The sequence below is a fragment of the Lagenorhynchus albirostris genome, chromosome 16, assembly GCF_949774975.1.
Source record: "Lagenorhynchus albirostris chromosome 16, mLagAlb1.1, whole genome shotgun sequence".
In the NCBI taxonomy this organism is placed as follows: Eukaryota; Metazoa; Chordata; class Mammalia; order Artiodactyla; family Delphinidae; genus Lagenorhynchus; species Lagenorhynchus albirostris.
The window spans coordinates 51,138,619-51,153,034 of NC_083110.1; the positions used below are offsets into that span (position 1 = coordinate 51,138,619).

At 48.0% G+C, this 14,416-nt stretch overlaps 1 protein-coding gene across 1 annotated transcript in view; it reads right to left on the minus strand.

Moving 5' to 3' along the window:
• LOC132506933 (myoferlin-like) overlaps nucleotides 1–3,415 on the minus strand; it is a 17,550-nt gene extending 14,135 nt beyond the window's left edge. Inside the window, exon 1 of the mRNA XM_060125762.1 lies at nucleotides 3,402–3,415. Within this exon, the coding sequence (XP_059981745.1) occupies nucleotides 3,402–3,415 (14 nt within the window). The remainder of the gene's footprint in view (nucleotides 1–3,401) is intronic.
• Between the last annotated feature and the right edge of the window lie 11,001 nt (nucleotides 3,416–14,416).

Consider the following 14,416-nt stretch of genomic DNA (forward strand, 5'->3'; position numbering starts at 1 on the left):
GGGGGTAAAAAATTTAGGGTAGTTTGATATACACTCTTTAAGAAATTTAATTAAAGGAGCCAAATAAATGAGGCACTTTATCAGCAGGGATTATCACCACCATTATAGTTGAAATGTATTGAGGACTACATGCTAAGGGCTTTATGTGCATTGTCTAATTTGGTCCTCTCAGCAGTGCCATGAGGCAGGTACTATTACCATGCCCATTTTACCAATTGGTATAGTAAGGCTCAGAGAGTTTAATAATTTACCTAATATCATAGAGGGTGGTGGCAAAAAATTGTATGGTTCCCAAGATGACAACTTTTAACCATTAAGCTTTTTTTTTTAATTTAATTTTTTAAAATATTATTTATTTATTTTTTGGCTGTGTTGGGTCTTCGTTGCTTTCTCTAGTTGCGGCAAGCGGGGGTTACTCTTCGTTGCGGTGCACATGCTTCTCATTGCGGTGGCTTCTCTTGTTGTGGAGCATGGGCTCTAGCCACAGGGGCTTCAGTAGTTGCAGCATGCAAGCTCAGTAGTTGTGGCTCTTGGGCCCTAAAGCGCAGGCTCAGTAGTTGTGGCACATGGCCTTAGTTGCTCCACGGCATGTGGGATCTTCCAGGACCAGAGATCAAACCCGTGTCCCCTGCATTGGCAGGAGGACTCTCAACCACTGCGCCACCAGGGAAGTCCTAACCATTAAGCTTCAGACCTGCTCCCGGATTCAGGGTACTAGAAGAAAATTCGGCAGATGTTTGCTCATCCATTACAGTGTAACAATACAGCCCCAAATCTAGTGCCTTAAAACAAAAACATATTACTACCTATCATGGTTTTGTGGATTGATGGGACCAGTAAGGTTGTTCTCTGTTGGAGTCTCTCCTACAGCTTCAGTCAGATGGTCCAGCTTTGGAAGTCACACAGTGTCACTTCCTTTGCATTCTGCTAGTTAAAAATGGGACACAGGACCAGCATAGATTCAAGGAGAGGGGACTGCAAGCAGGGTGCATTCATGCAAGGGAATGAATACCAGGAAGCATCCTTCCTTGGGGCCATTTGGGAGACCGATTATCACGGTGGACAAAGCTAAGTGAGCAAATGCAAAGCGTCCCTGGGGTGTGTGTGGGTGCTAATCTCTTAGAAAGGATTTTCACATCCACCTCCATGTGCTTTTTCGTAGCCTGGCAGGCAGGCAGACCAGGGCAGGACTAGATCTCTATTTAACAGACATGGACACTGTCACTCAGTGAAATTAAGTGACTTACCAAAAGTCACACAGCTTCTAAATGTGGGCGTGGAGTGTGGACTTCGGTCTTCTGACTCCTAGCCTTGCACACTTTATAGATTTTTCCTAAACTGCTGATGCTCAGAACTCTTTGGCACTTTGAGGCAGGAAAGAGAAGACAGAGGCTCCACCAGCAGAAAGTAATCAGGAGGAAAGAATCATGGGTCTAAATTTAAAAGGAAAAAGGATATCAAAGTTGTTAGAGTTTTTTTTTTTTGGTCTTTTAATTAATTAATTTATTTATTTATTTTTGGCTGCATTGGGTCTTTGTTGCTGCGCGCGGGCTTTCTCTAGTTGTGGCGAGTGGGGGCTACTCTTTGTTGCGGTGCGTGGGCTTCTTAGTGTGATGGCTCCTCTTGTTGCGGAGCACGGGCTCTAGGCACACGGGCTCAGTAGTTGCGGCATGCAGGCTCAGTAGTTGTGGCTTGTGGGCTCTAGAGTGCAGGCTCAGTAGTTGTGGAACTGGGGCTTAGTTGCTGTGCAGCATGTGGGATCTTCCCAGACCAGGGCTCAAACCCGTGTCCCCTGCATTGGTAGGCGGCTTCTTAACCACCGCACCACCAGGAAAGTCCCTGTTAGAGTTTTAAAAACACCAACTAAAATAGCTGATGCAGGAATGGGCATGTATCTACCGCTTATGGGAGTATAATTTGGTGCAAAATTTCTGGGTATGCAATAGATGCCGAAAACTTTAGAGGTTTTTTTTTTTTTTGCGGTACGCGGGCCTCTCACTGTTGTGGCCTCTCCCGTTGCGGAGCACAGGCTCCGGACGTGCAGGCTCAGCAGCCATGGCTCACGGGCCCAGCCGCTCCACAGCATGTGGGATCTTCCCGGACCGGGGCACGAACCCGTGTCCCCTGCATCAGCAGACGGACTCTCAACCACTGCGCCACCAGGGAAGCCCTAGAATTTTGCAAAGTATTTGACCCAGAAATTCCATATCTAGAAAATTTCCTGAGGACATAGTCATGAATGTGGGGAAATAGTTATTAGGGTGTGTCCTGTAGTATTTTTGCTAACAGGGAAAGATTGGAGACAATTCAAATGTCTAACAAGAGGTGTTTTGTTAAACTATGAAAGACCATTCTGCCGTTAAATTGATGTTATAGAAAACTATTTAATGTCATGTAAAATGTTCACAACATGATTTATAGGAAAAAGCAGATTTTAAAACTGTATTATATATGCCATCTATATTACAGAAAACCATACATGTATCCGTACACACAGAAAAAGAGACAAGAAAGGAATAATACCAAAATGTTAATAATAGTTATTTAAGGATGGGGGGGATTATAGGTTATTTTTCCTTTATTTTATTTTTTTCTTCCTTATATTTTAAAATAGGTTATAGTATGTATTACTTTTGTAATGAATTTTTAAAAAGGAAAATCAGAAATGGAATTAGGAAAATATAGAGGATTTTAAGCTAGTTTCAACAAACCAAATGGAAGGTATACATAGGAATAATATAATACCTTATATTTGACTCTTCAAAGTGCTTTTTAATTCAAGGTCTAATTTGATTTCTACAACAATTCAATGAAGGAGATTGGACAGGAATTATTATTTCTGTTTTGTAAAACAGAAAATGAGGGTCTAAGTGATAAGTCTGCAAGGTCAACACAGCTAGTTAGTGATGAAACCAGCACTAGAGCCCAGATCTCCTGGGCCATTCGTGGACCTCAAATAAAGTCACAGCAGATGCTGAAGTCACACCGGGCTTTGACCTGGCACATCCACTTTTCATGTTGTGGACCCCCGACCCCTGTGGCTTTAGCCTACCCAGAATCCCTTCTCCATCTCTCTGGTCTCAGCATTTTGACTTTTCTCTGCAGAACCTGCCCTTTCCCAGACTTGGTCCAGATCCAGGGATGGGCATGTAACCCCAACCCAGCCAATGAGAGCCATCGTTGGGAATTCTGCCAAAAGTGTTAGAAAAGAGTTTTCTGAGCTTGTAGGAAGTGGGCAAGAGCTACTGTGGCCTCTGTGCTCCCACTAGGGGATGAGCTGCCTGAAACAGAGCCAGTTGAGAGAAGAGAGTCAGGAGGCTGACAGAAGCTCAAACAAGTTGTTTGTGTTCCTGGATCCTGTGTGTCTAAAGCCAGATCCACCTACTGGCTTTGCTGCTTACCTGAGCCAGAACATGGCTTTTCCCCTTTCTTTCCCCCTTCCCCTTCCCCTCCTCTTCCTCCTTCTTCTTTTTTGTTTGTTTGTTTAATTTTTTTTAGAGAGTATGCAGACAATTTTTTTTTTTTTTTTTTTTGCGGCACGCGGGCCTCTCACTGTTGTGGCCTCTCCCGTCGCAGAGCACAGGCTCCGGACGCGCAGGCCCAGCGGCCAAGGCACACAAGCCCAGCCGCTCCGCGGCATGTGGGATCTTCCCAGACCGGGGCACGGACCTGCGTCCCCTGCATCGGCAGGCGGACTCCCAACCACTGCACCACCAGGGAAGCCCTGCAGACAATTTTTTAAAATATTTATTTAATTTGTTTATTTTTTGGCTGCGTCGGATCTTAGTTGTAGCATGTTGGATCTTTTGTTGCGGCATGCGGGCTTCTCTCTAGTTGTGATGCATGGGGTCCAGAGCACGTGGGCTCTGTAGTTTGCTGCATGCAGCCTCTCTTGTTGAGGCACATGAGCTCAGTAGTTGTGGCGCAGGGGCTTAGTTGCCCCATGGCATGTGGGATCTTAGTTTCCCGAACAGGGATCAAACCCACGTCCCCTGTGTTTTAAGGCGGATTCTTTACCACTGGACCACCAGGGAAGTCCCAGTTTGTTTAATTTTGAGTGGGGTTCCCAACCAAGTTTTCTGACAATATACTCTTGGGTCTCAGTTCTCTTAGCTGTAAGATGGGGACATTAATAGTAAAGGGCTGCTCACCTCCCACACGGGGTTTTCTGAGATTTACAGAGTCAATCACGTCAAGTGCTCGTCTCATATGAGGGCAGTAAATGCCACCTATTATTTTTAACAAGTTAGGAAAGACTGAATTCAGAAAAATCTCATCCACCTCAGTCCCCCTCCCCTGCAAAAGAAAGAAGAAGACTGCTCCATGCATAAAAATATAGAGAATAGATTCCTAAGTTATGAGAAAAGAGAAAGCGCTGTCAGCCACTTCAACCTGGAGTTGCTCTTTCTTACTTTACGGTCCGACAGCAGGTCCCGCCTCCCCCTCGCTTCTCACACCCTCACACGTTCCCTCACACCCTCAGGGTCCCCACTCAATGCCAGATGATGCTGGGCCCTGGAAAAACGTTCAGTTGGCAAATTGTTAGAAACAACAGGAGCTTCAAGAGAGGAGGAGAAAGGGGAGGTGAAGTGGCTGGCAAGACAGAAGTGGCTGATGTTGCAATGCAGCTTGGAGAGAGGGAAAGTAAACTAGGAGAAAGTTAGCCAGGCCTCACAGCCTGTTCCTGCAGTGGTTAGAGAAAGGAAGGACCTGGTGCCTGCGCTCAAACAATGCTCAGTTAAGGCTGCTGTTTTCCCAGGGAGTTGGGACTCTGATGACGCCAGGTCAGAGGGCTCTGAGGTTAAGAGAAATGTTAGCACGGGAGGAGCAAAATTCACGTAAAAACCCGCTCTGCTGCATTAAACAGAAATGGCGTTATGTAACTTGCAGGATCTCCGAGGTGGGGGTTAGGAGGGCAGAGAATTGGTTTTGGAGACTTCCCAGTCTGGGGGCTGGACCTCAGGGCACAGACTTCATGCTCTGCTCACACTGTTGGTGCTGGCCACCGGGTGCCGGAAACCCCTCACCCCAGATGGATTCTGTGCAGCGCCAGCTCCCTCATGTCCTCTCCTGGAGGCCAAGTCTGTCATGGAGTGTCTGATTGGCTAAGCCTAGGATACATGCCTTGAGAAAACCAGCATCAGCCTGTGACCTTGGGGAGGCAGGACCCACCATGTGGGAAATCTTCCAGTTACGGGATGGGGTTCAAAAGGGCATCCATAAAGTATGTATACATCCCCCAGCAGTATTTTGTATTGTGTGTGTGTGCATGCACGTGTGTGAAATAGGCGTGTGATCTATGTCTCAAGGTCTCTTTTCCACCGTGTCCTCATCCTTAAAAATCCAAAGACCCATCATTCAAGCCCCCACCGGCAGCAGGAGCCCAGTCTCCTCATTTGGCTGCGTTCAGCCCGCAGCTCCGAGTACCACCTGGTCCTCACTTCTCCTCGTGGCTCTGCTCCTTCAGGTCGTTATTGCCTCCCAGCCCCCACTCCAGATGTGCACCCAGGGCTCTTTCTCCCCCCAGCCTCTGAAACGAAGAGCTGATACACTCCTCAGAGATATACCAAGCCCCTGGGGATGACGCTTTCTCTTAATGCAACAGAGCACTCGGCTCTGATTTGTCACATCCTCTCCCCTTAGGACTCAGCTCTGGTTTTCCCTCTGCAGAAGCAAAGGCCCGTTAAAGCAGCCTCAGAGATGAATTCAGCTCCCAAAACTAGGTTGCAAAGACAACCTAGTTTTTTTTTTAAGCATTGGTTCTTATCCCAGATGGAACCCCATCTGCGGGGAGAGAGTTGAAAAACTGCTTTAATGGGTTTCTCCCTTAGAAAAGCCCAGAAAGCAGATTAAGGGCAATGCCCTGGATCAGTCCCTGCCCCACACTCCAGGTGACCGTGTCTGTTAGGAACCCACAAGTCTGGACAAGGGGAGGTGAAACCCTGGGTAGGGACTGACTCGCTTGTTCCTTGGCTTTCCCACATATACCCTCCCCCTTCTAGAGATGTTCATGCACTTGCCTCACCCCTACCCCAATTCATTTCTGTACGTCACTCAGTGCTTGTCTGTTGAATGACCGATCAGCTCCTCTCTGCATCCTGCTTGAGTCCTCCAGGAGGGTCAGCTACTAGTCCCACCTATCTCCATGACATTTCATCCAAGACCCTTTCGCAATATCCACTCAGTGGTCCCATATTTATCTATGTTTTGTGAGTTTCCCTTTAGGACAGGGACTATATATCATTTGCTATGGTGTCCTCAACAACTGGCAGAGTGCCTGTGTGGTTTTTTTTTAATTAATTAATTTATTAATTATTATTTTTGGCTGTGTTGGGTCTTCGTTGCTACGGGCAGGCTTTGTCTAGTTGCAGTGAGCAGGGGCTACTCTTCGTTGCGGTGTGCGGGCTTCTCATTGTGGCTTCTCTTGTTGCAGAGCACGGACTCTAGGTATGCGGGCTTCAGTAGTTGTGGCCTGCGAGCTCAGTAGTTGTGGCTCACGGGCTGTAGAGCACACGCTCGGTAGTTGTGGTGCACAGGCTTAGTTGCTCCGTGGCATATGGGATCTTCCTGGACCAGAGCTCGAACCCGTGTCCCCTGCATTGGCAGGCGGATTCTTAACCACTGCGCTACCAGGGAAGTCCCCCTGTTAGTGTTTTTGAATGGAGAGAAGAAAAGATGGATGAATAGATGGATGGATGGACACCTGAGCTTTGAGGGACAATGGTCACTGTAGCCAGATGCCACGAGGGGGCAGTGTGGAGCAGCTTTTCAAGGCCTCCCCAGACTGCCACAAGACCCTGGCTGGCAAGGTTTCTAGAGCTTATTTTGTTTAGCATCTTCAGTTGTGAGAGAAGGAGCTGAGGTCCCAGAGGGCGATGGCTATGCGAAGGGGCACACCGCTCCTGAACGGGGTGCTTACTCTCTCTGTTGTGTATGGCCATAGACCCAGCTCACTAGCCTCTGAGGGCCCTGATGTGCCAAGACCCTTTCATTACCCCGTGAAACCCTTCCTGAGAGGCTGCCCATCAGCCTCTGGCAGGTGAACAGATCACAGAGGAAACAGACGACTGAGTGCACCATGCAGGGCCCGTGTGTCTTCCCAGCACCTTCGCGGGGTCTCAGCTTTGGTGACTCGGCCCTCACTGCACTCCCCCTCTCCCTGACATGAGTCTTCTCTCCTTTGGGGACCTATATCACCTGGGCCCACATTTCCCAGCAAAGGAAGAACCCTATGCTCAGAACATGTCCTACATCAATGATCCTTCTCTCAAAATTTCCTTCTCTTTTCTGTCTTCTCCTCTAGCCCTGCTTGTTAATTTCCTCTCTCTCTCTTTTGGAGGGTGGGGTGTGTGGTTGGAGAGAACACTGATACGGTGATGGCTCACTCCCTCCCCTCCTAGCTGTCCACACATTTCACACTCCCAAGGACCAAGCCTTAGACAGCAGAGAGGTATCTGGACGACACACAAAAGCTCAAAATTTCATTTTCGTTAATTCATTTATTCATTCATCTATTTAATTACTCCATTATCAGAAATATATATATATATATATATTTTTTTTTTTTCTTCAGTACGCAGGCCTCTCACTGTTGTGGCCTCTCCCGTTGTGGAGCACAGGCTCCGGACGCGCAGGCTCAGCAGCCATGGCTCACGGGCCCAGCCACTCCGTGGCATGTGGGATCTTCCTGGACCGGGGCACGAACCCATGTCCCCTGCATCGGCAGGCGGACTCTCAACCACTGCGCCACTAGGGAAGCCCAGAAATATTTTTAAGCATCCACTATGTGTCAGGTGCTGAAAACAATAACACAGTTGTACAATTATGAAGTCCTTACCCTGTGCTAGGCCCTGTGCTAAAGCCCTGACAGTCATTTTCTTTACATGGGCCTGTGATTATTATTTTATAGATGAGGAAACAGAGGTCTAGAGACATGATGTCACTCGTCCCAGTACGCTACAGAAACAATCACCCAACCTTGGAGGCTGCCGCCCATATGATCAGGCATTTCCTGCCAAAGTTCATTGCTGGGCTTGTGGCTGCATCTCTGCAGGAGCAGCAGGAGCAGCAGAAACTCCCAGGCCTGGGTTTCTGGCCACTTAAGTGCATTGTAACTTTGTGTCTCCTGAAGAGGAATTCCAGAATGTCCCAACAAGTTCAATTCTGCAACTGTACATCTCTCCTCTGAGTGGGAGCCAGCGCCACCTCAAAGCTGTGGCTCTGAGAAGATCCCATCCAAGGCCACTGGGATGGGAGTCAGGAACTTGGGTCTGCTCCATTGGGCCTAACCAGCCACGTGAGCTGGACCCTCTCCCTTTGCCCTGCTGAGCCCTTCTGCTGCCTCATCTGTAGAATGAGAGACTACACTACCTGCCCTGGATAGCAGTCCTCAGGAGGAGATAAGAGCATGAACATGAAAGGTTTTTTTTAAATTTGGAGGTCTTTTCTTGTATAAATCCATGCATCCTTATTATTGTCATCGTCTGGGCTTGTGTGCCTGGACTGAGTTTTCCTGGAGTCCTAGAGCAGAAGTTCCTGGCTTTTAGGACCTCACAGGTCAGGATAATTTTTTTCTATTATAAATCTCAATAAGTCTCATAGGGTTTTTACATAGGTCAACCTTTTTACATGGGGTTGTTTCTTTTTATTTTTTAAAAATTAATTTATTTTATTTTTGGCTGCATTGGGTCTTCGTTGCTGCATGTGGGCTTTTCTCTGGTTGTAGCGAGCAGGGGCTACTCTTTGTTGTGGTGAGTGGGCTTCTCATTGTGGTGGCTTCTCTTCTTGGGAGCACGGGCTCTAGGCGTATGGGCTTTGGTAGTTGTGGCACATGGGCTCAGTAGTTGTGGCTCGCAGGCTCTAGAGCACAGGCTCAGTAGTTGTGGCGCACAGGCTTAGTTGTTCCGCGGCATGTGGGATCTTCCCGGACCAGGGCTCAAACCTGTGTCTCCTGCATTGGCAGGCAGATTCTTAACCACTGCGCCACCAGGGAAGCCCCATAGGGTTTCTTCTTTTTTAAAAATACTCTGTCCTAAAAGAAAAAGAAGTTTAGCATAAAAGTCAGCAGAACATAACCTTACAATTAAAAGTGGATGTATTTAGCCTCATAAAAAACTATAGTCTGTATTTTTCTTGTTTCACTTTAGACCAGTGGAAAGTGAAGCAAGGACGGGCTTCTGGGAGCCATTGTTGGAGACTGTGTGGTTGGGTGTGTCCCCCACCTGCAGCCAAGCTCTGGGCAGTAAGAGGTGTATCATAGGGCAGCCATGTGCATTGGGGGAACGGAAGGACAGAACAGAAAAATAATGTTTCAGGAAATTTTTAAAATCCATATTATAAAATAGTGGGTGCGCCCTGACCCCCAGTTTGTAAAGTACCTGTATGCCTACAGACAGCCTCAGATGCACAGAAAAAACACTGGAAGTCTACACGGCAAAACTTCACGGGGTTATCACTGCATGGAAGATTGATGGTTATGTTTATTTTCTCTGAGTTATTTCTTGCATTTTCCAAATCTTCCTGTTTTATAATCAGAAACATAGAAGGAATAAAGAAGTAAAAAAAAAAAAAGTGATGCAAGAGAAATCTTGCAATATACTGTTTAAGACCTTGGCCAATGGTCTTCTTGGGAAATGCAGAATTTCAGTGAAATCACATCTTGGATTGCAGAAGGCTCCTTTGGGACTGTGCTGACATCACCCACCCTGTCTTCACATTTCTAGGGCCTGGCCTGGTGCCAGGCATGTGGTAAGGATGGAGTCATCAGTGTGCGTCGTGCGGGCCACTTTCCCTCCTAGACTGGCCAGTGTGGCTCCTCACTGAGAGGGGCCCATGAAGAAAAGCTGCCACTTCCGTAGAAATGGACCTTCTCTGAATTGCTTTCCTTTCTGAGTACAAAAATTTGTATTTGCAGCTTCTTTTTGGAAGAGTGGAGCAAGGTGCAGGAATTCCCTGGTGGTCCAGTGGTTAGGACTCTGCACTTCCACTGCAGTGGGCCCGGGTTTGATCTCTGGTTAGGGAACTAAGATCCTACAAGCTGTGCGGTGCGGCCAAAAAAAAAAAAAAAAAATGGAGCAAGGTGATCACCAAATCCCTTTTATGAGTTTAAGTTCCTATCTAAGAGGCAGTCTGGTTGCCATTAAAATAAAGACCATCTTTAAAGCAACAAACCTTGGGGAGGCGGATCTTCCAAGATTAGGCATCTTGGTGACAAGCAACAGGAGTTAATTCTAGCCAATTCAAGCAGGAAAGAAATGCATTGGAAAGGCTCCCTCTTTGTCTGCCTCAGGAAACCAAGTGTCGTCACACTAGGACTCCAACCATCAGGCCCGGCGCCAGCCCCTCTTTGTACATCTCAGTCCTCGCAGTTGCTGTAAGGCTGACCCCTACATCTCCTCAGGCGAGATTCCCACAACAGTGAGCTGAGGACAGTCCCCAGGCAAATGGTTGGCTTGACGGAACACACTTTTATCCAGTCAGCAACCCCTATGTGATAGGTATGAGGGGGGATCTGAGGGCTGGAGCAGAGACCACCAACAAGTGGCAGAACGAGCCAGTGAGAAGGGCCCTGGCGGCACAAGTTTGCAAACCCTGCCAAGGACACCCGCCTGAGGGGTGCACGCGGAGGCCGAAACCCAGCGAGGCCCTGCTCCCCAGGCTCAGAGCCTCGGCTGCATCCACCTTGCCTTTTCCTAAGTGTCTGCTCACTTTTCTAATTTTTATAAAGCATGGCATGTGTTAGGTATGGCTGGGCCACCAGATCTCATTGACAGATACCTGCCCTGGGCCCCTGGAATGTGAATACTTCACGACCAGGTGCTGATCACTTGTCCCACTGGACTTAGCTTTTTCGTTTGCCACTTTCTGCTTGGCTTTTGACAGATAGGTGTGATATGGACAGCAGGGGGGATTACAGGCCCGAGGCCCGCAAAAGCCCGTGCCCTTTCCCAAGAACAGCATGGCTCTCATGCCCTCCACTTTGCATGTGCCCGAAGGCCACTCAGTGCCCTTGGGCCTCCTTGGAGAAGAAGCAAGAGGTGGCCCTCCCTGCGCCTTGCTGGCCTGGCTGAGGTGGTCACTCAGCTGTGAACACTCAGGGCAGCTTGGCCTGAGGTCTTGTGGGAGCCAGCTTTGATAGGATGGGAGGAGGGGAGGCAGGAGGGAGACTTTAAGTGTTTACGCAGGGATAAGCGCCCTTTGCACTCTGCTCCAGAATAGATCCTAATTTTGCAAGGAGATACTCTGACCTCTGCAAGGACTTATGTCTCAGACCCGATAGATGTAGCTATATAGGTAAATAGATGATCCGTAGACTACCCGCAGAGAAGTTTGGAGAGGAAACTGCAGGCTGGAAAGCATTTTCATACAAACTTGGTGAAAGTTTTTCCAGAGGGAAATTAAGAAAACCACACACAGAAAAAGTCCCCTCCTCTTTAGCTCAGAAACTAGACTGTCCATTTTTATATTTGGTGGATCCTCGTCTCCATTTTTACCATTTTATCTTAGAGTGGAAGAGGCAAGGGAGCATGGTACTAACACTAACAGTAATTAATGACCATAAGCAGTGAATACAACTCTCACAACAAGGGCTCAGTCTGTGGTTTCCTATTGTCTTGTCTCCAAGGGACATGTGATGTCAATCCACCCTGGTGACTCTGTACCTGGCCCCATGGACTAAGGGGATTTCGCAGCCTTGGCCACCTAGGGCCACAGCACAAAGCTGAGCTTCACCAGTGAGTTGGTTAAAGGGTTTATAGAGTTTGCAGTGAAACTCCTACCAGGAAGATAATTACATTTCTGGCTTTTGCCACAAGGTGGGACTTCACAACAGAAACCAATAGTAAGCAGTAAAGTCTGCTGAGGCCTCAAGAGGACAGGGTTTCTCAGTCTCAGCACCACTGGTATGTGGGGCTGGACAATTCTTTGTTGTCGGTCTGTGCTGTGCATTGCAGGATGTTCGGCCACACCCCTAGCCTCTCCCCTACCCACTGGACGCCAGTAGCAATCCCCTAGTATGACAACCAAAAATGTCTCCAGATATACCAAATGTCTCTGTGGTGGAGTGTGTGTGTCTAAAATCTCCCCCCAGTTAAGAAGCACTGCTCTAGTGGCTAATAGCAGGGGCCCTGGAATCAGACTGCTCAGATTCAAATCTTAGTGCCTGCAACCTGTAGGAGCACTGAATGAGTTAAAAAACATAAAGGTAAGGCTTCCCTGGTGGCGCAGTGGTTGAGAGTCCGCCCGCTGATGCAGGGGACACGGGTTCCTGCCCCGGTCCAGGAAGATCCCACATGGCGCAGAGTGGCTGGGCCCGTGAGCCATGGCCGCTGAGCCTGCACGTCCGGAGCCTGTGCTCCGCAACAGGAGAGGCCACAACAGTGAGAGGCCCGTGTACTGCAAAAAAACCAAAACCCCAAAAATATAAAGGTAGGCTACCACATAATTTATCTTCCAAACCAGAGCAATTTGAGAGCGAAAGAGGGTTCTAATAATAATCTCATAACCTGAGACTGTCTCAGCAACAGGGATGTGTGGTCAGCCATTAAGTCCACACACAGTGTTGAGCACAGAGCCTGACCCAGTGTCCCCTGGATGACAACTGTGCTAAGTGTGTTACAGGTAGGAACTTTATTTAATCCCCCTAAACCCTATGAGGTGGTACTGTTATTATACCCTTTTTTTTTTTCTTTTTGCTGTACAGGGGCCCCTCACTGTTGTGGCCTCTCCCGTTGCGGAGCACAGGCTCCGGACGCGCAGGCTCAGCGGCGGCCATGGCTCATGGGCCCAGCCGCTCCGCGGCATGTGGGATCTTCCCAGACCGGGGCACGAACCCGTGTCCCCTGCATCAGCAGGTGGACTCTCAACCACTGCGCTACCAGGGAAGCCCTATTATACCCTTTTGATACACGGGAAGATTGAAACACTTAAAGCTAAAATAACTTGCCTAAGGTCACACAGTGAGTAGCACAGTCAGGATTCGGGTCCTGGCAGGCGAGTGTCCGTGCCTGTGTTCTAACCACTGTCCATGTGTGCTTGGGGGTCCCAGGAAACACAGTGCTGCTGCACGTTCAGCGAACCCCACATGGACTTCTAGCTCTGGGTTTTTCACAGTTTCAACATTAAACCCATTGACAAATCTGGGTTTTCAGGGGTTACTGTGATGGAAAGCGAATACATGGAGATCAGTGTGGAGCAGGAGATGAGAGTGGCAGTGTCCCTCCAATTCCCAGCTTTGTGGAGCTCAACGGGGACACCCATCCATCCCTTTAGGAAGTCATTATTTAAGAAAGAGATGAAAATTTTAGTTTTAAAATTCATTCATTCATTGTTTTCCCAGATGGCTACTAAGTTGTTAGGACATAAAGTCAAGGTTTTTGGACCCAGCTGCTTAATAAATGGAACTGCTGGGTATTTCTTTTGGCCTACAGGTGCCATGAAGGTGATGTGAAAGGAGAGAGTTTGGGAACATCTGTACTCACCATTTTGCCATTGGGAGAACTCTGGAGGGTAATGATGAAGAAGGCCTTCTGGCACAGAGACCCCACTCTGGTTTCCACTCTGGGGAAACCTCTTCCTGCCTCCGTGGTACTTGCACGCACGCGTGTTACCAAATCCCTCTTGACTTACCTTTATTTCAATCTCTTGCCCTTTATCAACTGTGTCGGGAAGCAAACTGCTTCTCTTTTACTACCTGAATTTAGTCAAGGTTCAAGTTGAACATCTCCCACTGACATGCAATCTGCCCTTCAGGTCAGAGGTCACATTGCCAACTCAGACCCCTAATGCCACAGTGATAAGCAAACACAAATGCACCCCACCCCCGTGCCAGAGAGCACCTCAAGGCTGGTACACCAAATTTTTAATAAATACACAGAGATGATTACAAGACAGATGGCCTGGTAGCATGGCAAAGGGGAAGACGGTGAGGGTGTGCATGGTGGGACGGTGCCTGGCCAGGGAAGTGGTCACTGGGTCTAGGGCCACAAGCATACTTTCATTCTCTGTCTAATTTACCATAACAGAAAACTAGACAGCAGGGGTGTGGTGGAAACATCTGGGTCAGGGCCTTTTATTACTAACCAGGGGCCACCCTGGACAAGTCACTTCTTGCTGTGCCTCAGTTTCCTCATCTGTAAGGGAACTGGATTGTCCAGTGCTTTTTAAATTGGGGTGACAGAGGCACATTCACCACCTGTGTGTGCATTTGGAGTGTCTTTCTGGGGTGCTAAGTTTATTCAAGATTTTGGGGGGCCCACTCTTTTTACATTAAAGCATTTTATATCTTTGTTCAGAAAACAGAATTTACATGGATTTTAATTATGGTAATTAATAATTGATGAAGTTTCGTGAGCAATTACTGTGTGCCAAGTGTGAATTCCTTTATACGATCCTCACAATTACCCAATGAAATATTATG